Here is a 21069-nt window from a genome sequence, read left to right as displayed (position 1 = left end):
ACCTCCATGTCAATTTGTCTCTGAGGAGCTTCATGACTTTACTCCTCCATATCTATCCGATCTTCTCCATACATACTCACCCCTTCGTACACTCCGCTCTTCTTCAGTTTCCCTTCTGTCTGTTCCACCTGTTCGCCTGACTACCATGGGACTCAGAGCCTTTAGTTGTTCTGCCCCGAGACTTTGGAATGCACTTCCACTTGCTCTACGGACCACACACACCATCTCACCACTTTTAAATCACTACTCAAAACCCATCTGTTTAGAATTGCATACACCTGATCTGTCTTAGGCCATTTTTACCTTGCTCAGTTTTTATATTTGCTTTTAGACTTTTATGACTGTTTATGTCTAGATTCTATCTACCATGTTTGCTATATATACACATTTTTCTTATGTTTTTTATGGTATTGTTTACGTGCTACTGTAAGGTGACCTTGAGGGTCTGAAAGGCGCCTATAAATAAAATGTATTATTATTATTATGTTATCCCAGAACAGGTTACAAGGACCATCTTTAGCAGAAAAAAATGCCCATGAATATGCTGTAGTTGTGATAATTTACTGTCAACATCAAAATATTGAAAGGAGCCATATTCCTGGTCATGAGTAAGTACCACAGCACAGGCAGCAGGGCAGCAGTACTCACTGTGTAGACTGGGTTTCCTGCCTGCACCCTCATCTCAGTCAGCACCCAGATGCCATTGGTGAGCTTCATGGACTGATACAGCATGTCCTGACCGTCCACTGTGCGCTTGGCTATGGTGAAGATGTTGCTACCCTGCAGTTTGTTAGAGGCTGCATCTGTAGAGGAAGCATAATGAAACACTCTTAAATTGCAGGTTTAATCTAGTTTAGCAATTACTTAATATGGAGTTACTCACTGACTTCTGCCACGATCAGCGACTAAAACCATTATTAAAACGCACCAAATCATTACGGATTTCTTTTATTTCCATTTCTTAAAATTTCACTCCAGGCTGTCAGTGCAACAGACTCATTTAGAATTTTCCCCTCAGCCATCGTCTCACTCTTGTGCCCAAGCAGGACATGAAATGCTCTCTCTATGTTCATCAGGATGAAATTTAATCTTTGGGGGGGAAAATCTCCATTAGGCCATCATTAGGAATTCTTCTCCAGTTCAGCTGCTCTCACACTTGTGTAAAACTAAATTATCACACATAAATAGGGACTGCAGCTGATGAGTTCCCATCAAATACAATTTGCTTCATTACCGAGGATCTGATTCTGAGCTGTGGACTGTGCTGGCTACAGAAGCTACTGAATATGTCTGGATAGGATTTTTTTTTTAAGCAAGTGCACTCTCCATTCTCCAACCATCCTTCTTACCTGAGCTGAGATGACAGTCTTTGATCTGAAACTGGGCCTCACTGTCATTAGGAATGTCTTTCCATGTAGCAAGAAAAACTTGCCGCTCTGTGGAGGAGGAGATATAATTAGTGATGAGTGCATTGTCAGAGCACACAATCAAATGCACATCTGAAAGCATAGTCGATTTTTTCGTAAAGGAAAATGTACATACTGCATTAAAGAGGGGAAAAAAACAAAAAGTCCAAGTAATTAGTGAGCAGCTTAGCACAAGACTTCCTGTTGTTGTTCAGGCTCTGGAGCATTAAATCTCAGCCTCTGGCTGCAGTCCTGCTGCTAGCCCCATCAGAAAGCTCCACAGGGAGAAATGCCAACACGTTTTCACAGAATAAATCAAATGACCTCAAGAAACAAAACGTGAAAAAAAGAGGCAGAAAATATCACTGGTGTGCAATCGAGGAGTACTAGCTGTGCAGCCCCGAGATGTGAGTGAGTTCAAGCAGCTGGACACTTGCATACATCTACGTCACTGACTGCTTCACATGCGCCGAACAGTCACCTTCACTCAAACACTAACGTACGTGTCTATCACTGACGTCAGATGGGCTTCGGCCTTTTTAAGTGAAGAGATTTTGCCAAGGAACACTCACCCATCTTCCCGTCCTCTACAAACAGCATGCTGATGGGGTACTGGCAGCTGAAGTAGAATACGTCAATGTTGTTCTTAACAGCCACCTGCAAGAGTGATTACATCGAAAGAGGGGGAAGGGAGGACAAGCATGAAGCATTACATGAGTAATTACATTCCAAGTGCCCTCCAAGGATGGCCATTACTGCTTATGTGCACTGTCTACTAAATAACCAGCTAAAGTTGTTACGATAACTTGTGCATTCAAAAACACAAATACGGAGGTATTAACACGGTGGAGCCCAACAGTCTGAGGCCACTGCTCCGATTAAGAATTTGATTCAAATTTAATCCTTAATGTTTCATTACAAAATGTTAATACCAGCTTAACAATTTGACTGAAAAGCTCCATCTCCAATTTTCAGAATAACCACGTATTAGTTTGCCTCCTTTTACTTTAATGACAGCAGCCCTGGAGCCACTTGGAAATGGACACATTTGCTCAAAGCGGATAAACCATTTTATCCCAGCGTGATCTGACAATGATACAAAGAGTCGTTTTTGATAGCACACCGAGGCTTCGCTTCCTCAGTGTTCAAGTACCCGCAAATGTTCAGGAGTTTACATAACATGACAAAGGAGGAAGGTCCAGGACGGGGACCGTTGCTTGGTCTTCAGATCACTGTGGAAAACATCTAAGGTGGGTTATGGCTGCAGCAGTACAAATCCTTAACTACACAGATGCAGCCCACAGGGTTTCTCTCTTTACATACACTCCTCTGTCACAGCCACAAATGTGGAAATGGTAAATAGCAAATAGTATTTTTTTCCTTCCACTGCTATTTCTAAGCTAACCGAGTGTTTTGATTTTGTTTTTCTTCCTGACAAATGTTTTAAAGCTGCAAAACAGCTGAGTACTAGACAGCCTTGTTTTGACACAAGTTTTCAAGCCTTTTATTCTTTATTCAGGAAATTCTGCATCAGTGCTGAAGTTGCTTTTCTACCTCTCAGTGAAAAAAAACAAAAACAAAAAACAAAACTTGATTTGTTGATCTTGTGATGGTGTGCTCACTTACGCTGCGTCTCACCATGCTTTGGATGAAACTGATCCAGTTTCCGCACCCTGTTTTAGAGTAGTGTAATGCACGACCCCCTCAGAAACTTTCAGACATGACTTGACACAGAGAAATCCTCTCATCTCTCAGAATAACAAATTGACTTCTGACACTTTCACTTAGTTCTGAAGGCACATTTCTCACTATCACAATGCTACAAGCCTGGAAACTTGAAAAGGAGCTATTTTTATAGCAACCAAGGAATATTTGCTAGTTTATGTACTTGATTCAACTTTTAATGAGCACATCACATCCACCTGAACATTTCCTAAAGCACCAAACTCCCACTACTGGCAGGTGGACATAGAAATACAGGGGAAAAAAAAACAAAAAAAAAAACTTTTGGACTCCACTTTATAACATCATTACTAAAAGTCGTGTTCATAACTGGCCCCTCACCTTATCACCAAAGATCTAAATATAATCAAATTAACAGTCTACAAACAGCCTTGAAATATGATTTACAACAAGATATAAATAAACATGAAAATGAGAAAGATCACAACAGAAGACAGTGTTAAAAATAAAATCTGAAAACTGTCCAAAACAACAACCACATATAAAATTATAAAAAAAATGTGTTGGCCACAGGCTTTAAACAGACAATTCATAGTCTATGCAAGGAAAAACTACAGGACACAGAAACACTCTAGCAACTTGTGGTTGAAAGCGAGCACACGAAGTAACAAGCGTCAGCCAGTGATACTGATCGGGCTGTTGAACAAAGAGGTGCTGAAAGAAGAACAGCGAGTTCAAACAGAGCATGGCAGAAGAATGGCTCATGAATTATTCATTACAGGGCATCTTATTCCTGAGTGCAACACAGGACAGCACAAAAAAAAAAAAAAAAAAAAAAAAAGACCACAAAGCTCCATTCTGATCTAGCGGTCTATTAAAAAGGGTTAGATGCCCAAGATGAGGGGGTCTGACATCTACTGTAGAGAAATGAAATAAAGAAAAAACAAACTTCCAGTCTAATAGTATCTGACACACGGCCTTCAAGTTAATCTACTGGCAGCACAATAGTTTCCAGCTCTGTAAAGTCCCCTTTTATGGACAAAAAGACGCAGGAGTAGCTTGCCATTTTTCAGGTAAAGTCTCCACTGCAGCATTATTATTATTTGGATGAGACTCAGTTAACTGCTGTGTCCAGATGTTGCCAGCGTACGAGTGTAAGAAACAAACTGCTTCGACAAGTAAATAGTTAAAAGAGCACTCAGAATATTATGTGACACCTTCATCACAACAAAATACAACACATATCTCAGGAGATGTCAAACCCACAACAGTAACCATCAAAGCGGGGCCGTGAGGCAGCACCGCAGAAAGGTTAGCGAGGCTACTGAGGCCAGGAGAAACAAAAGAGCCATGTGCTGTGAGACCGCTAATGACCAATCCCACCTCCATCGCCCCCTAAGGCGCTCTTATCTTCCCTCTCCAGCTGCACACAGCACCCATCCACCATGCTGGCCAGTTAAAAGAGCCGCCCTAATCAAGAAACAGACAGGCTCTGCCGTTTTTTTTTTTTTTTAACATTTTCAACAAATCATTATGGCTCTGAAGTCTGTTTTACGCTTTAATCACATTACAGTTTACAGTGTGGGAATTCAGCAGTATAACTTGACTAATCAGTTAGAACATATGGTCATATCTTCGGGTCAGTGCCTCAAAAGACAATGTGAAGTCCACTGGATATATCAGGTTAAATGATTCATAAGTTAAAATTTTGTGAACTTTAATTTAGAATTTGACAGATTAAGCTGAGTAATGTTTCTGTTTAATTATGAAAAACCTTAAATAACCATGCCAAATCCATTTAAACTTACTGAATCTATGCAATGGGTGTCATAATATAAAGTCAAATTTCAGGACGATAAAGTGTTGAAAATTCAAAAACAGTGGAAATATGTAACCACTTATTCCGATTTGTTCTCGACACCAGTCATGTGTTTGATAGCTTATGTTACTGCCACACTGTGACGCTGAAAAGTTCAGCCAAGTTTGGATTCATGGAAAACGAATACAGAAGCAAGGACAGAATAACACTGTCATTTCAAGCAAAACAAAAAGTAGCAATGTCATAAATAATTCAGGGGGAATGAACACAAGTGAAGGTTATACCTGCAAGTTGTTAAGAGGCTCCATCTTCATGACAGGTCCCACAGTATTGAGGGGAAGAGTCACTTCAATACTCTGGTTTGGGCTGAGAGGAGTTAGAACCTGCAGTGGACCAGCTGGAGCGAGACCAAAGCTTAAGCGAGACAAAGAAGAGAAAAAGGCAAACATGAGCATCCATTGCAGGGTTTGCTCAAGGTCTATCGTATCAAGCTTCAATCTTGTGAAAACCCTGTACGGATTATTAGCTGGTCTTACCTGTTTCTGTTAAACTGTATAGCAAAATCAGTCATGACACTCATAGCTTTATTGGTGAGGGTCATCTCCATTTGGATGACCCCAGAACGGCGGGCGAAAGTGCCTGATATCTCCAAGCCCTTGGCCTTCAAAGCTGGAAGCCAAACCTTAACAGAGACAAGATCATTTATTTTCTGAAGGATCTCTTCTGTTTTTTTTGTTTTTTTTTATCTTTCCCCAGCTTATATAAACTTACAGTTTTGGGGGCGCTGTAGGCTCCCATAGGCATACCAACTCCCCCTCCGAGATCAAACAGGTCATCCAGACCGCCGCTGACAGGGGCACTGAAAGAGGCTGGCATTGCAGCTGGGGGAGCACCAAAACCAGCCCCAATCTGTGGGTTACACAGCAACATGTTCACATTCAATGTCACTTTGTACTGAGCAATCAAAGGCCAACAACAATTCTGAAAAATGACTTACAGCAGGACTTCCACCAAGGTCTCCTCCAAGCTGAGCAGAATGAAAAAGCACAGAAGTAATTGAAGTTATTTAGTGCAGTATTAAATTATTTTCTGACAAGTTTAAAGAGGTGGATTGAGGGGTGGGGGGTGGAAGTCTAAAATGTCTTTCAGTGAATGATGACAGCTATGGGGTTTATATCATTATATCAAGTAACAGCAAAAAGGAGATAAAAGAACAGTAAGACTCCTTTTATGTACTTCACTTTTTACCATCCACAAGTTCTGCCTACTGGTTGTTGAAATCCAAGAGCTTTTTGTTAAACTGCTGCTCAATAAATAGGTGTACTGTCATTGCGACTTCACACTGTGACAAAGCTAAACTACTGTGCACGGAAAGAAATTTGACCAAAAACACAGGTGTGAGTCATTAAAATCTCACCTACAGGGAGTGTGGGTGGGGGGTGGGGGGGGACTGACAGTGCAAAGTGCAAACAGACTAATATCACTGTGGGATGACTATTCAGAGGGGACACGGTGGCACAACAGGGGACAAGAGAAGGGTTCAAGACTGGTGCTGGCCTTTAGTGGTCCAGCACGGTCCCCTGGACCAACCTCAGTGGGGCTGTAATCTGGGGGCGATGGGGATTGATGTGGGAGCTGAGGTGACTGAGGAGTGTCCATCCGCAGGGGAATGGGCGGCTGATTGAAAGATGAGACACCACAGAGCCCAGAGATAAGAGATGGACTTAAGGATTTGACATCATGTTTACGACATATATCAGGACAATAAAGATGATAATGATGAATGAAGAGATTTAGGTACATTCTCAAAACAAAACAAAACAACAACATAATAAAACTGTTTTTATATTCTATAATGGCCTGATATGGTTTATAAATGTTAAGCCCTCCCCTTCCACGTAGTTACCGGCTCAGACTCATCCCCCATCTGCAGGTGCAGCATTGAACAAAGGGAATAAATACAAGAGTCAAAAGAAAAAAGGCACCAAAAGGTAGAAAAGGACACAATACAAGGATACAATAGCTGCAAGCAGTGATGAGGGGGAGGCCAAGCAGTCGCCATGGCAACTTGAGCTCATCATGTCAATTTTTCCCCCCTGTTATTAATGTGTTGTTCTATCAGTGGTCAGACAACTTTCAGATGACATGGAGAGTCCATACATCAAGTCTGGTGGCAATATATCAAACACTGAGATTTTGAAAAATCTGAATGTGCCTGGATCTGTCCCAATTGGAAAAAAATGGCCTGTAAAAATGTTTTGAAACTTCTTAAAATCCAGTATGTCAAAAGTAGCCATGAGCATTGATAAACTTGGCTTTATCAAAGTGATTCCCTGTTTTTCGCATAAATGGATCTTCAGCTGCAACCTACTGGTTACAGTTGAGGCACAGCCATAAAACTTTGTGGAAAGAATCAGTCAACACTTCTCCATTTAGTGCACCAACATTCACTTCAATTGTTTACCAGAAGCGGCTTGTATGCATGTTACATGGCTGCTTGGCCCCCTGTTATCGTTACTGGGCGTCTTTAATGTTAAACCTCTGGGTGAAATAAACAGCCTTTCAATTTCACTTAAATAATCATGTTCAGAAGACATACCAGGCTGTCAAGTCCTCCTCCAAGAAGGTCCATAGCACCCATTTGCATGCCACTAGAGGCTGGTGGTGGTGGTCCAGTGGTGGTGGGAGGTGTCAGGTCGAGATTGAGAAGATCTCCCAGCAGGTCTCCCTGGGATGGGATGACAGCCGGAGGGGCATCAGAAACTGCAGCAGCAGAAGCTGTGTCAGGGCTCTCACTCTCCCCACTGGTAAAAGCAAGGGGGGGGGGGGGGGGGGGGGGGGAATGATGTTTAAGCCATATGCATTATGACAACTTTGGTTATTATGAAGCCCCTAATTTGTCATTAAACTCCTGATAAAACTCAATCGAGTTCATATGAATAATGGTAGATGGATGTAATGAATTACATCCGAAAGAAGGAACAAACAAAGAAATGCTCCACAGCTTGGCACTATATGCAAGTTATACTCAGCAGATTTTCTTGAAAGCAAAACACCATAGTTAAGAGGGCAGTTCCACTCAAGTAAACTAAGCCCTCTGCCTGCAGTGTCAAAGTAATTAAAGTCTATGACTCACGATTCAGTACTGCCAGGGAGTCTCTTGTGCTGAACTCCGCGGCTGCCCTCAACAAAGGCACTGGGAGGCTTGTGGTAGACAGAGGCCAGAGTACCAATGTGGCAGATAAGTTCCTCCAGCAGTGTAGGCTCAATCAGATCTGTCTCCTCAGAGATCAGCGGCTTCTCAGCCAGAACCACCTCTTTGGCAGCCACAGGGTCTGTGGAGAGCAGACGCCAGTAGATGTAGCCTCGGTCTCTTAGATCTGGGTTATCAGAGTCCTGTGAAAAAGGGATGAGTCATAAGGAATGTCTTTATGTTGTATGTTTAATAAATACTTAATGTTCGACTCTGTCTTGGCCCAGAAGTTATACAAAGATATCAAAAACGGAGTTTGCCTTAGGGTAGTGGTAAGATTTGGATAATGTATGAGGCAATCTGACACTGTACTTTTTTTCTCAGCATAGAAAAGCACAAAGTTCCCAGGGTTCTAAGAAAATCAAGTAAGCTTAAAAGTTACTTCAGTGAATAGCCAATATATTCATTCTTTGAAGTTGCGAGGCACATCGTCTCTACATTGCTGCTTTCTGCTAGCCTTTTACAAGAAAAAATAAATGTTTGTGTGCATAAAAATTGGACTTAGGGGTGAAATTACCATTTTCTTTTTTGCATGTTTGCCAATAGTATACACAAGTACTGGAAAAATAAAAATAAATGAATAAATGTAAATCTGTGAGAGGATTATAAAAGGTCTGGATTTTGGAACAGAAATAGGAAGTCCCTTTTAATAACGTTTAAATGACACAACTAAAAGAAAAAAGAAATAAGCAACAAAGTTCAAAAAGCAGACAATAAAGGATGCGCTGACAGGAAAAATAGCATGTATGACGTAGACTGCTTATTCCCCCGCCCCCCCTCACCTGTGTGGCTAGGCTTAGCACCTGCTGCACCAGCTCTTGGGTCTCCGTTGGCTTTTTCAGGAACAATTTGACGATTGCAGTCAGGAGCTGCAACTGCACCTAGAGGCCAGTGAGAACACCAAATGTGTTACAAATGCTCACGCACTGCTTTTAAAAGCAAGTGAATAAATGATCATTAAGATGTACCTTAACACTGTGCGACAGTTTAAGACACGCAGTGAGGTTTTAACATGTTTTACATAAATGACACACCTTTCTAGCAGTAAATAGTTTAAGACTATTTTACACATGCACTGCACAGCACAAAAAACAAATTGTTTAATATCTGACTGGTTAGCTCAGACAATACAGTCCCTTGTGTTAGGTCTGCGTAATGTTCACAGAATACACAATGAGTAAGTGCGCTTAACGTGTCCTTTTTCCTTCATCAGTCAATAATAAAAATGGAATATATTTCCAAGGCAATAATATGGGAATCAATCATTTACTTAGGGAGAGTCTAACACCAAGCAAAGCTGTGTAATCCGACAGTGAGCTGTGGCAGAAAGATCTTCAGAGTAAAGGCTGGCGTTTCAACAAATACGCCCCTGAGCCACATATAAGAAGTGACACACTGAAATATTGTAAAGCCTTCTCATTAATCACGGTTAGTCACAAGAAATTTTGTTCCACTGTTTCTTTATTTTTTCTTATTTTAATCATTGAGCAAGCTCACTAAAAAGAAAAAAAGGTCTCTGGTACTTTCAAAATGGTTTATGCTTTCTCATCCTTTGCTACAGCTAACCAGTGGTTTTAATGATTTCCTGCTTGAAAGGACGCATCTGTTACTCCCAGCACTGATGGCAAATTATTACTGCAGCTTCCATTAAATATTGACTTTTTCAAATAACAACCTCCCCACACCCTCCTAAATACACCTGAGTGCTTTCATCGTGGAAACCCTCCAAAAAGCTCTCCAGCAGCTCATCAGCATTGTCGATGCGCTCAGCGTACTCTCCTACAATCCAGATCATGGCGGCACGCGCCTCCGGCTCATCCAGAGAGTCCAGATTTTCACACAGAGTGGCAATCACACTCTCGTACCTGCAAACAGTGACACAAAGCATCAGTGCATCAGATTCAGAGACACTTAAACGCAAGACTGACAAAATGCAAATTGCAGTTATTTTCTTAGAACAGCATTCATCTGTTTGTTGCCGAGATTGACCAAAATAACTATAATAAAATCTGATCAAACAACCACATGTCTGGCTTGTAATACGTGGTAGCAAATAACTGCCTACTTTCATATCCAGCAGACATAGAACAACATTAACACTGCTTTGGAGTCGTGTTTTCTGGCACCCTGACAAATGTAAATGTATTATTCACTCTCCTTTTAGCTCTGTTTCCTTGTCTTTCGCAGGCAACATGCCAAACTATGAAGTTTTCTGCAGTGGTTGGTGAATTTCTGATCTGCATAAAATGCTTGATAATAATTTAGTCCATTTACATATTGCTTTCATTAAAAAAAATGCTACAGCACAAATGCCTAATTAATAGAAAATCCAAAGGTTGTCCTGGGCAGTGACTCGTGTCGCTCAACGCACAAGGCATGCTGATCTGGAAACATTGCAAAGCTGCTCCCTTAGAGGCTCACAGCCTTGCAGCTGTGTAGGCACTCCCCTGAATCCACAGCCAAAGTTGGACTCCAGACAAACCAACATACCCTTTGAGCCAGGTACAATCAAGTACCGTCGACTACAAGCAGGTTTTTAGAGGGAAACACTTTGTCTTTATGATCAAAAGGTTTTCATTGCTTATTTAAAGATCAAGAGGAAATGAATGATGAGGTGACTACATGTGCATAACAGCATATGTAAATAAGGGTTATAAGTCTTTGTCATACATTTGATAAATGTGAGGATTATTCATATAAACACAGAGAGAGTTTTAAGTAAAGTGGAAAATGTGAAAACAAACATGTCCAAGAAGAAACCTACTTGTTAGGGTACTTGCGGAAGATGTCCTTGATGACCACAATGGCCTCTTGCACCACATAGTTGACCTTAGTCTGGATGAGGTCTAGCAGTGTGCTGACACAGCGCTCGGCTGATTGCTAACAAACAGAGAGAGAGAAAGAAAAAAATGACTGGTGTGCAGATTAAGTAGTTCAGTAAGTGTTCTTGTATAAAAAAATAAAAAATAAAAAAAAATTGTACTTGATTTTAATGTGGATGAGATTCTCTTGAAGGACATCTCCTTGAGCCTTGACACATCGCTTTCTACAGTCCTGCTACTTTTGTATTACTCCCTGAAAGTCTCACTCTAAACATGCTGGATCTCATCCACTGTGTCTAAACAGTACATTTTTTAAAAGAAGATTTTATTTCGGGTTAGGGTTAGTGGGTGGTCACTGTGTTGGTGGGTGCACAATTGCATGAGCAATGCTATGTACCACAGCTCAGCTCGTGTCTGCTGAAAGTTGTCCCTCAGACACCTCAGGTCATTTTAGCAGAACTTTGCATTGACAGTTGGATCCCAGGAGACAAATTCATGGTGTACAACTCTATGAATGTTAATATGCTGGCATGCTACTCTGGACTTGATGCACTGCCTTCAGGCTGTGACAGTGTGGGCTCTTCTACTGAAAACTGCTCTTCGGTCTCTGGGTCACAGCCAGATTCCCAGCGATGATCCTTGACATGAAGGTTGAGTCAGTTTGACACAGGATTTGATGTTTGCTCTCTGTGCGAGGTGCTAACAGAACCGAGTTGACAGCCGTGGAATCAGCAATGGAGTAGAAAGGGTTAGAATAGAGGAAAGAGGAGAGCAGGAGAATACAGAGTGTGGGGTCTATGGTGAAATTGCAGCCTGCAAGTGGTTAAAGCAGGACTTCCACCAAGTCATACTAGCACAGCATGAAGCAGCAGAGCGGTTCATCAACACTTGCTTTTTGTTTGTTTTGGATTTCTTTTTTTAAACAGTCATGAATATTTCCTGATGCACAGTGCTAGATAACATCTGTGTAGTGCGCAGAAAATGATTTCATTGGTTTTACTGAAGATTAATTTCACTTCACAATGAAACCACATTTTAAATGTCAACGGTAACAGGTTCTATTGAATCCTGTGCTGGATACTCATACTTCCCCAAAATGGAAATATTAATAAGCTGTAGTTCAATTTGTCTGAGGAACTAACACATAACAATGCCATGATGACAGCACCACCTTGTGTTTGAAACTCCGTCTTACTGGTTGGTGGCAAGTAGATTAACTATTTACAGCACTGTGATCTTCAACTACCAGCGAAGTGAACACACAAACCTAGGCATTCACTATGTAGCTAACACAAATATTTAACCAATGAAGCGTCTGATGACATCACCTTCGCTTACCTCAACTTTGATGGCACAGCGGCCAATGGCTCTGACCGCTTTACGCACAAAGTCCACATCCACCTCAGTGGCATATTCCTTCAACTCTGCCAGCACCTACAGCAGGACAGATGTGTGTCACTCACTGGATTCTATTAAATAGATTTATTCTTGGGAGCATCCTTAGATAATGCTGCATTATAGATGTGGGTTTCTTACCTGAGCAATATTGGCTTGAGATGCTAGGCGAATCATAATGTCCAGCTTCTCCAGTTTGACGTAGATGGGGTCATTGTACTTGACAAAGAAAACCTTCATTTCGTGTTTCAGGATCTCTGGGCTGCAATGACACATTAAACATTGCTTGTTTACAAAGTAAAAAAAAAAAAGGAGTCTAACTGAAATATGACAGTTTATTAAAGACGTGGCAAAGAGACCCTCTCCTCAGGCTTACCGTCTCTGGACAATGAGATTGATGTTTCTCAGCGCCACATACTGCAACTCAGGCTCAGCAGAGAGGAGTGTAACCAGTGGAGGAGCGAGCTTCTTCAGTAAAGTGCCATAATAGTCCAAGTCTTTGGGCAGCATCTCCATGAACTTCATTAAAACTTTAACCGCTGACAACACCACTGCAGAGTTGGCATGCGAGAGCCGTGGGGTCACACGCTCACAGATGCTAGCAGGTGTTATTAATGTTGGAAAAGGAAGAGCAGAAAATTAAAACTAATCCACAGTGAATAGAACTTAATGACAAGCACAAGGACTAAGCCGTCTCCTTACCTTTGGGACTCCCGGTCATCACGAGGTGTGTAATTGGCCAGACAGTCAAGAATGAATATCTGTCCCCACTCTGTGCACTCATTAAGAGCTGTCAGCAACTTGTTTATGGTCTGAGGGTTCAGGTCCATTAGATTACTATTGGGATGAGACTCAGCAATCTCAGACAGCGCTGCTACTGCATTTGCGACAACCTACAAATGAAGACAAAGCCACAGATAAATGCTAACAGGAAGAAAACCATGCCCACTTACAAAAGAGATCACTGACATCATGTTCAACATCTGCACGCCAACAATGGGCTTATCAGTGAACGATAGAGCTATGGCTTGTAGGCAGCTCTGTCACATGCAAGAAACATGGCTGGCTCAACAGCCAGCTAAAAAGGCTTCGTTAAAAAGTCGTACCATAGGGTTGGAGTCAGAGATGAGATCTTTAAGGGTGTCCAGGAAGCCCTGATCCTCCACCAACTGGGCATTGATATCATGAAGCTTTGCTACACAAACAGCAGCCGTCTTCCTCACATATGGGTCTTCATCCTTCAGACATTTTCTCAAAGGCTCACAGAGGTACTCTGTGATCTTGTCCACACGGATGCAGCCCATGGTACGAACAGCAAGAGCCCGGATGAGAGGGTTGGGGTCTTCACAGTCCTAATGGGTGATTTAATGAGGTCAGAAGTTCTGTTGCAAATATTTTATTAATTTCTAAAGAATCCTGCATTACACAAGCAATTTTTAAATTTGATTTAACTCTTGTTTGTATCAAAATCCTTGACCATGTAAAATGGTCCACAATATTTCTGTCCCAAAATTTAATTAATTAATTTAAAAAACAAAAAAACAAAAAACAGGAGTCAAAGATCACCTAAAAAGCTGATCATTTCTTACAGCATCTACATATTTATGACAAACTGAGCTTTACCTTCACAAAGGTGTTAACAGCCATGATCGCCATGTCTGGCTGGCTTTTTGCGTAGTTCATCAAGTAGAGGTAGACCAGCTTCTTCAGTTCCAGGTTATCTGTCTGCATGCAGTTCACAACATCTGGGAACAGAGCACTGAAGGAGAGACGAGCTGTTATACAACTTATGACTCACAGTGAGAGCTCATGTATGCAGTTCTACTCTACATTTGTAGACATGATTTTCACTGATATTTTCCCCTCTAACTCACCTGACATCCTTGCCCACCGTCATGGATGCAATGACCTTCTTTACAGCCTCCTTCTTCTTCTCTTTCTTATCACTATTGAGCTCTGCTTTGAGCTCAAAGATCTCCCCTGTACACAAGAGACAGAGATAGGATTAAAAACATGAAATGGTATAAATGTCCATGGCTAGAAAAAAAATGCTGGGCGAGTTGATTGGTCAACACCAGTCCTGTTTGGGTCAGTGACCTGTGAAGCAAACTGGCTGAAAAGCACTTCTATTTTACTCCACTAAATTTATTTTAAAGCTTCAAGCACACCCTTCTTCTGATATGTGTAGATGTATAATAGAAAATATAAACTATTATTAAATGAACTACAGTATTTAGCAATAATTAAATTGTTCTTTTTGCGAATGTGTGATTGATAGGCCTGGGAGCCCAGTGGGGGGAGGGGCATCTTTTAGAAACATCTTAATTAGAAACATCTTATTGCGTAATCCAACTGGTACACAAATAGGATGAAAGTGCTTTGTCAACATTAAAATGTGCAAACTAGACAGTGGACGCACTGGCTGACATTTTACAATTCTCTGTCAGAAAGCTGACTGGCTGTCAGCTGTAAGCATAATGAACGCGGTGCAAGAGCTTTTTCTCCCACAGACAGAACAATGGAGTGGGTTGTAGAATAAACACCTAGACCTGTAGTTTTCATCTAAATACTTCTGGGAGGTTGCTATTTCCTTAACAATTATTTCCTTGAATTATCTAAAACCATAATTAGTTTAAAATGTAATCTTTTCATTGGAGAGTGAATGAGTTCATCAGCAAATGTTTACAGAAGCACTTATGTTGCTGCTGTAAACCTTTCAGCAGTTTAGCGAAACCAATTCATACAGTTGCCCTACAATTAGCATTGCACTGTAATCACATTACTATACTAAACTCAACAGCCACATTACAGTTACAATAATGTCATTATCTGCACAATGGGTGCACAAAGATATCAAACATGTCTTTTTCATCCTGCACATCTGTGCTACATTGAGCTTATCTCAGACATGTGCAGAGATGAGGAAACGCAGGACTTTGTGTAAACACAAAGCTAGTAAAGAACAGTGTTATTAAAGCAGAGTGTATACAGTGTCTGTCAAATATAAACACAAAAGGAGTGTGTTTGCCTATTTGTGGTGAATTGTACACAGAATTTTTTATTTTTTTTAATTTGAGAATCACGTTTAATTTAGTTTTTATTGCAGTCTAACTCAGCTGCCTAATTAGGGTACAAACTACACACTGCAAGAAAACTGCAAATTATAAGCTTAAATTTGAATCGGCAGACTTCAGTGTTTCCCAGGCAAATTAATACTCAAAGTCTCTTTTGCATGTGAGCTCCACACTGCACAACACAGCATCAGGCAGATCCAACGGGGGGAAGATTTTGAAGGAAACTTGTTCTTATGTCTCAGGTAATCCTTAAAAACCAAGGAGTCTGGTACACTATCATTTACTAGCATCTGTTTATATTTCTTAAGCCCTGTGTGAGAGAACAAAGAGGGCTTCTAGACTTTCCCAGAGCAACATTGTGTGAGGGGAGCTGCTGAAATACAAGGAGGCCTAGCAGTTATCTCACTGAGAGCTAATTCTCACTACGTCTTATCTGATATACAAAAGCCAAAGCTCTTGTTCTTGGGAACAACTTTGATACAAAGCTGTGAGATGACATCTTTAGGTACATTTTCTGTTTTGTTTTGTTTGTTTCTTCCTTACTTAAATCTATCTTATAGTTCGGTAACATTCCTAGTTATACCACAGTATGCTTGCTCTTGAAACAAGTAAATGTGCTTGGTTTCATAGACTTGAAGTTAGTAAATACATGCCAAATCATTTTACTGGGAATCTACAGAACTTTTTTTTTTATCAGCGAGAAAAAAAACATCCCAAAGCACTCGCATAAATATAATGTGTAGGTACCAACAACAATAATTATAATCTTGCACTAAGGAGTTTACCATGTTAAATCTTCTAAAGAACAAAGTTTCAAACCTTTCTTGGTAGTGGTGAAGTACTTGGAGTCCGTCATCTTGGATCCAAATTGTCGATTCTCCTGCAAACGAATGACAGGATGAGAAAGATGATAGCGAAATCTTTTCCTGACTGGAAACTTGGAGCATCACGAGAACAACAGGAAATACTAGAAATGCAAGCACAGGGAAATAAAAGGAATTCCTGTCTTCTTCTGAATAAATGGTAGGGATCTATCGGAAATCAAAACAATGGATTCTGTTAAGAAATCAGACACTAATATCTTCTCTTTACAAAAAAAAAAAAAAAAAAAATCATCTTGGTCAGCATGTATGGGGCCAACAATAACTCTTGTCAGCCAACATTAAATGTTTTCTTCTGGGTATCATTAGCTATACCTCCTCATCCCGTTGCCCTCGAGGCACCATTTCATTTTATTTTTACTTTTCTTTTAAGTTTAAGGTACAAAGATGCCTGCTTGACACATTTCAGAGAAAATTGTAAAATATTAAAATACTATTGGAAAAATAAAACCTGTGTTTTTACATGAAATTTTAACATTTTTGGCTTATGGACAGCTGGTCGTTTTTAGGAGGTCTCCACAACAGATCATCTGCCTCCATCTCACCCAATCCCTAGTATCCTCCTGTCACACACTCCATCCATAAATCTCGTCTATAGTCTCCGTCTGTTCATCCTGCCTGGAAGCTTCATATTCAACATCCTTTTCCCAATGCATCCACAACACCTCAGCCTTCTTTCTAACTTTGACTCCAAGCTGCTCGACCTGAGCTGTCCATCTGATGTACTCTTTACTAATCTTATCCATCCTGGTCAATCTAAATGAAAAGACACGTTTAATTCTGCCACCTTTAGCTTGGCCTCCTGTCTGTTTGTCAATCCCACCATACATTCTTTCTGTTGTATTCTGTCACTAATCAGCCCTGACATCTCAACTACACCCATTCCACCCTGCCTGCACCATCCCCTTCACCTTTCTTAAGCACTGGCCAATGTTTAGGTTGGCATCAGGTATTTAAACTCAACCACCTACAACTAGTAGCTTAACTGGACAGCAGTTTATGTTTAACATATATATGGCTTGTTCATACTAACATGTGGAATTTGTCTCTTTAAAGTCTTTCTGATATGGAAATAAGTTAGTGTTTCCTTGACTATGCACTGAATATCTATTATTACTGTGTTACAAATATGTAAAAACACTGCTGCAGTGAATAAACAAACCCATAATGATTTCATTAATCCCACTTATATTCAGTTCAGTCAAATGGTAGAACACAGAAAGAGAAAATTCCTTCACAATATTCCGCAAAATAACCCTTTAGGCTCTTCAACACACGTCTACATTTATGAATGAATCCTGTTAGACTGACATGTTAACTTGTTATTAATGGTACTGAAAAACACATTAACTAGAGCACCGGGTTTCAGGTACCAGTCGACATCCGACAAGTCGCTAACTAGCCATAAGTTAACCAAAACCGAGCCCAACTGTCGACGTAGTTAGCAATACGTTAGCCGATTACGATCCGTTTGTACGATAAAGCACACTGCTACCGCCCTAAATTGACACCGAAACTCTCGTGTACTCTTACGTAGCTTCTGATCTTACAACATAAGTATTTAACAAAAGCTGTCCTTACACAGATAGATAAAACACAAAGTTGAGAAAATGTTCTCTACTTGGCTAGCATTAGGCTAGAACAGCATTAGCATAGCTGGCTCGAGTCTGTACGACAGAAGGCACACGTAGTTGAGTAGTTAACCCAAAATGAGCTAAATTGCAGCCGATATTTGCGCATTTGAAAGTGCATTTCAATCCACTACTCACGCATAACTGATTTGCCCACTCCTGCATGTTTGCAGCAGTTAGAGTAGATGAATGAAGCTAATGCTAAAGGATAGCAGCCTGGTGCAGTGTGCCTGTCAGTGTCAGCTAGCGCCTGACCACTTCTCTGGCTAGCAAAGCTGAGACATGACCTTCTAAGTAGGGACTTAAGGAAGCCTTTGCCGGGACAGTTAAGCTCTTAATCTGTCGGGGTAATTAAGACCTTACTCAACGAATTAGCGTACCTTCTGGCGTTAAAATTAAACTCGCCATACAGTGAATTCAGCAAGCACAAATATCTTACCGTGACAAGCGTAGCAGTTACTGTGATGGCCTTCGTCCCCTCCTACTTGATTTACTTCCGTCTTTTAACAAAATAACAACAGGCAGGCAACGTCAGCTCTCATTCATGCAGGGCTGGTCATAATGAGACAAAGAAATTCAGGAACTCTGTCAACGCTGTGCGCTTTTCTTTTTAGCTCCAATCCGGCTACTTAAATCTACATACAGAGTAGTTTTTTGGGAAGTTGAGGAAAAACACTACCTAAATACAATAAATAAAATCTATGGCCTAAACCTTTCGACTGATAATATTATGCCAGTGTTTTGTGTATCAGTTTATACTGTATTGAGATAGCAAGTGTTTATGTGCATAAATGAGGCGTTAAATGAGGATCACCAAATACTAATTTCTACAAAAAGATAGCACTTTGGTCCACCGTTGCATGACAGCAAAAAGGTCCTGCTGTCCAGTCATCTCTGAATGGTCTACATTCTCTCCCTGGGTGCCATATTCTAAAGACATGTCAAGTTAACTGGTGATTTTAAATTCTTGGTGTGAATGGTTATCTGTGCCTCTTGCCCTATGACAGCTGGGATGGGCTCTAGCTCCTAAGGCTCTAGTTTCCAGACTGACTAAACACTGGAAGGTTTAAAACAAAAGTTTAAAACAAAAATGTTTACAATATTTTTGAACTTATAATTATAAAAGACTATGTAGGGATTAGCTGAATTATTTTATCCAAATAAATAGTAATAAAAATTGAACATTTCAAGCACATTGTGAGGAGAAACAACTGCAGCATTTTAACTCCATTTTGAACGTCACGAAGCAAAATCTGCAGGACGCATTGCCATATTTAGTCGTGTCTTACTTATGCAACTAATTATTTATTATGTATAAAAATATAGTGAGTAACACTGTGCATGAAGAATAACAGAAGCACTTCTTTGCTTTTCTCTGACATGCACTGTAGCACAGAAAATCCAGTCACTGCTGTGCCAAAAGCTACACATGAAAAAATGGCCAGAGCATCATCATAAACTTCAGAGCAAAAGATTTATTACAAGAACAATTTGACAGCATTTTCAAATTCAGAAAAAAAAAAGTGAAACATTGTAGTATTGGTATTTCATACACACAAATTCCACAATGTCAAGCAATCTGTACATTTAACCAAAGTTTTAGTGAAAATGGCATCTGATCACAAACATTCGGATTTTGCTGATTGGGGCAAAATCCAAATGTTTATGAACATTTCATAAAATCCTCTGTAGGCAGAAAGAGCGGATTAGGACAATCAATCGTTTTAAGATTGTAGAAGTCATGGCTCAGTTAGCCTGTACATTTAAAACACCAAATCGGTGTTCGAACAAGCCAAAACAAATGTAAAATAAAAAGAATTAAGAGTACATGTGTAATGTGTTTATACACGCTAAACTGCCCACCGGCTACATATTGCAATCAATGTCGCTCTAACAATACTGATACATCATGAATCATTTGTAGCAGTGAGGAGTCAACACATGATAAAATTACTGTATCTTTAAGAGATGGGACACCATATAAATAAGTTCACTTTGCCTTCAAATCACTCTCATTTTTAACTAACAACATTTCCACTGATTCTGTCTGTTGTCTCGAACTTGAGAAACAGATGTCATGTGAGCCCATGAAAGCTGATTTCATAAATAAATAAATTAGACCAGCACTACTTCCCTCTTTACTTCAAATCTGTACATATTCCCATACAGTATGTACATAAAGATATACACACTCTCCATTCCCAGGCCATGCTCTGTTAGTGTCCAGCAAAAACGATTTTATCAACATTTTCTTTTCTTTGCCTCCACATTGTGTGGAAAACAATCATCAAATATTAATATCAGTTTTTCCTTCACTCAAATTCAGAAGCTCTTGAGATTCTATGGTTTCTGCAGCCCACTAAACAGTACAACTGCTTTCCAACTTTACACCCTTCAACACATGCAAAATACCAAAAAAGCTAGTAATGCAGGCTCTGTAGCTGGAGTCTGGCTTGTCATATTGATGACGATTGTGTGAGAGCTTCACAAAGTAGACTCAGTTTCCAGTTACAGTATCCATTATTCATGCACCCCTGCACACATGCAGACACTCGAGTTAAAGCCAGTCAGTCTTCATCTATCAAACCATACCATGTCATACCAGACCATTATTGGCTCTAATCAGCACCAGGACATTTCAGTATCATATCAAGACAACATTTTCTACCACTGAATAAAACATTTCTCTCTTTTTTTTGCCACTAGATGTCACCATAAATTGCGGCATATTATTGAAATCCATCTGTTAAATAGGCGATAAACAACCGAGGGTATTCAGAAGAAATACATCATATGTATGGTTTTCATTATTTGCACATCCACCTCAGGTATAACTTATAAATGAAACTGGCTGGTAATGTTTTTTTTCTCCTTCACATTCACACCCAAACTGTCCAATTATTAGAAACAGTTAAAGATGGCAATGTAGTGTTACCTAACAGATTTTAGTGATGTTTAGCTAAAAACATTCAAAAAAAATTAACCTGTGAAAAATTGTTTAAGGCAAAGGGAATTTTCAAGGCATTTTCAACACCAGTATTGCATAGCTAAGGCTGCACAGCACTGAATACAGTGAATATGTACATTAGACTGTATATTCCAAGC

At 40.2% G+C, this 21069-nt stretch overlaps 1 protein-coding gene across 2 annotated transcripts in view; it reads right to left on the bottom strand.

The window, feature by feature from the left end:
* The window catches only part of ap1b1 (adaptor related protein complex 1 subunit beta 1), a 30112-nt gene extending 11635 nt beyond the window's left edge, over nucleotides 1–18477 (bottom strand). The window contains exons 1-21 of one of the 2 annotated variants that reach the window (XM_085425530.1): nucleotides 18404–18477; nucleotides 16272–16332; nucleotides 14253–14358; nucleotides 14002–14137; nucleotides 13485–13730; nucleotides 13081–13271; nucleotides 12755–12976; nucleotides 12520–12640; nucleotides 12322–12417; nucleotides 10926–11041; nucleotides 9861–10026; nucleotides 8944–9042; nucleotides 8045–8304; nucleotides 7508–7712; nucleotides 5906–5935; nucleotides 5680–5817; nucleotides 5445–5590; nucleotides 5193–5322; nucleotides 1979–2063; nucleotides 1350–1436; nucleotides 649–803 (exon numbers count right to left, since the gene is read on the bottom strand). In XM_085425530.1, coding sequence (XP_085281656.1) covers nucleotides 649–803; nucleotides 1350–1436; nucleotides 1979–2063; nucleotides 5193–5322; nucleotides 5445–5590; nucleotides 5680–5817; nucleotides 5906–5935; nucleotides 7508–7712; nucleotides 8045–8304; nucleotides 8944–9042; nucleotides 9861–10026; nucleotides 10926–11041; nucleotides 12322–12417; nucleotides 12520–12640; nucleotides 12755–12976; nucleotides 13081–13271; nucleotides 13485–13730; nucleotides 14002–14137; nucleotides 14253–14358; nucleotides 16272–16308 — 2772 coding nt within the window. In that variant the 5' untranslated portion in view covers nucleotides 16309–16332; nucleotides 18404–18477. Of the gene's footprint in view, nucleotides 1–648; nucleotides 804–1349; nucleotides 1437–1978; nucleotides 2064–5192; nucleotides 5323–5444; nucleotides 5591–5679; nucleotides 5818–5905; nucleotides 5936–7507; nucleotides 7713–8044; nucleotides 8305–8943; nucleotides 9043–9860; nucleotides 10027–10925; nucleotides 11042–12321; nucleotides 12418–12519; nucleotides 12641–12754; nucleotides 12977–13080; nucleotides 13272–13484; nucleotides 13731–14001; nucleotides 14138–14252; nucleotides 14359–16271; nucleotides 16333–18102; nucleotides 18145–18403 lie in introns of those variants that run through there. The other variant, XM_085425529.1, reaches the window with a different exon arrangement.
* Nucleotides 18478–21069: the final 2592 nt, after the last annotated feature.

This window comes from Rhamphochromis longiceps, linkage group LG12, assembly GCF_057381845.1.
Source record: "Rhamphochromis longiceps isolate RC_006_pf linkage group LG12, R_longiceps_female_GT1.1, whole genome shotgun sequence".
NCBI lineage: Eukaryota > Metazoa > Chordata > Actinopteri > Cichliformes > Cichlidae > Rhamphochromis > Rhamphochromis longiceps.
Note: the sequence above shows the minus strand (reverse complement) of the source record. Positions and strands in the feature narration are given on the sequence as shown.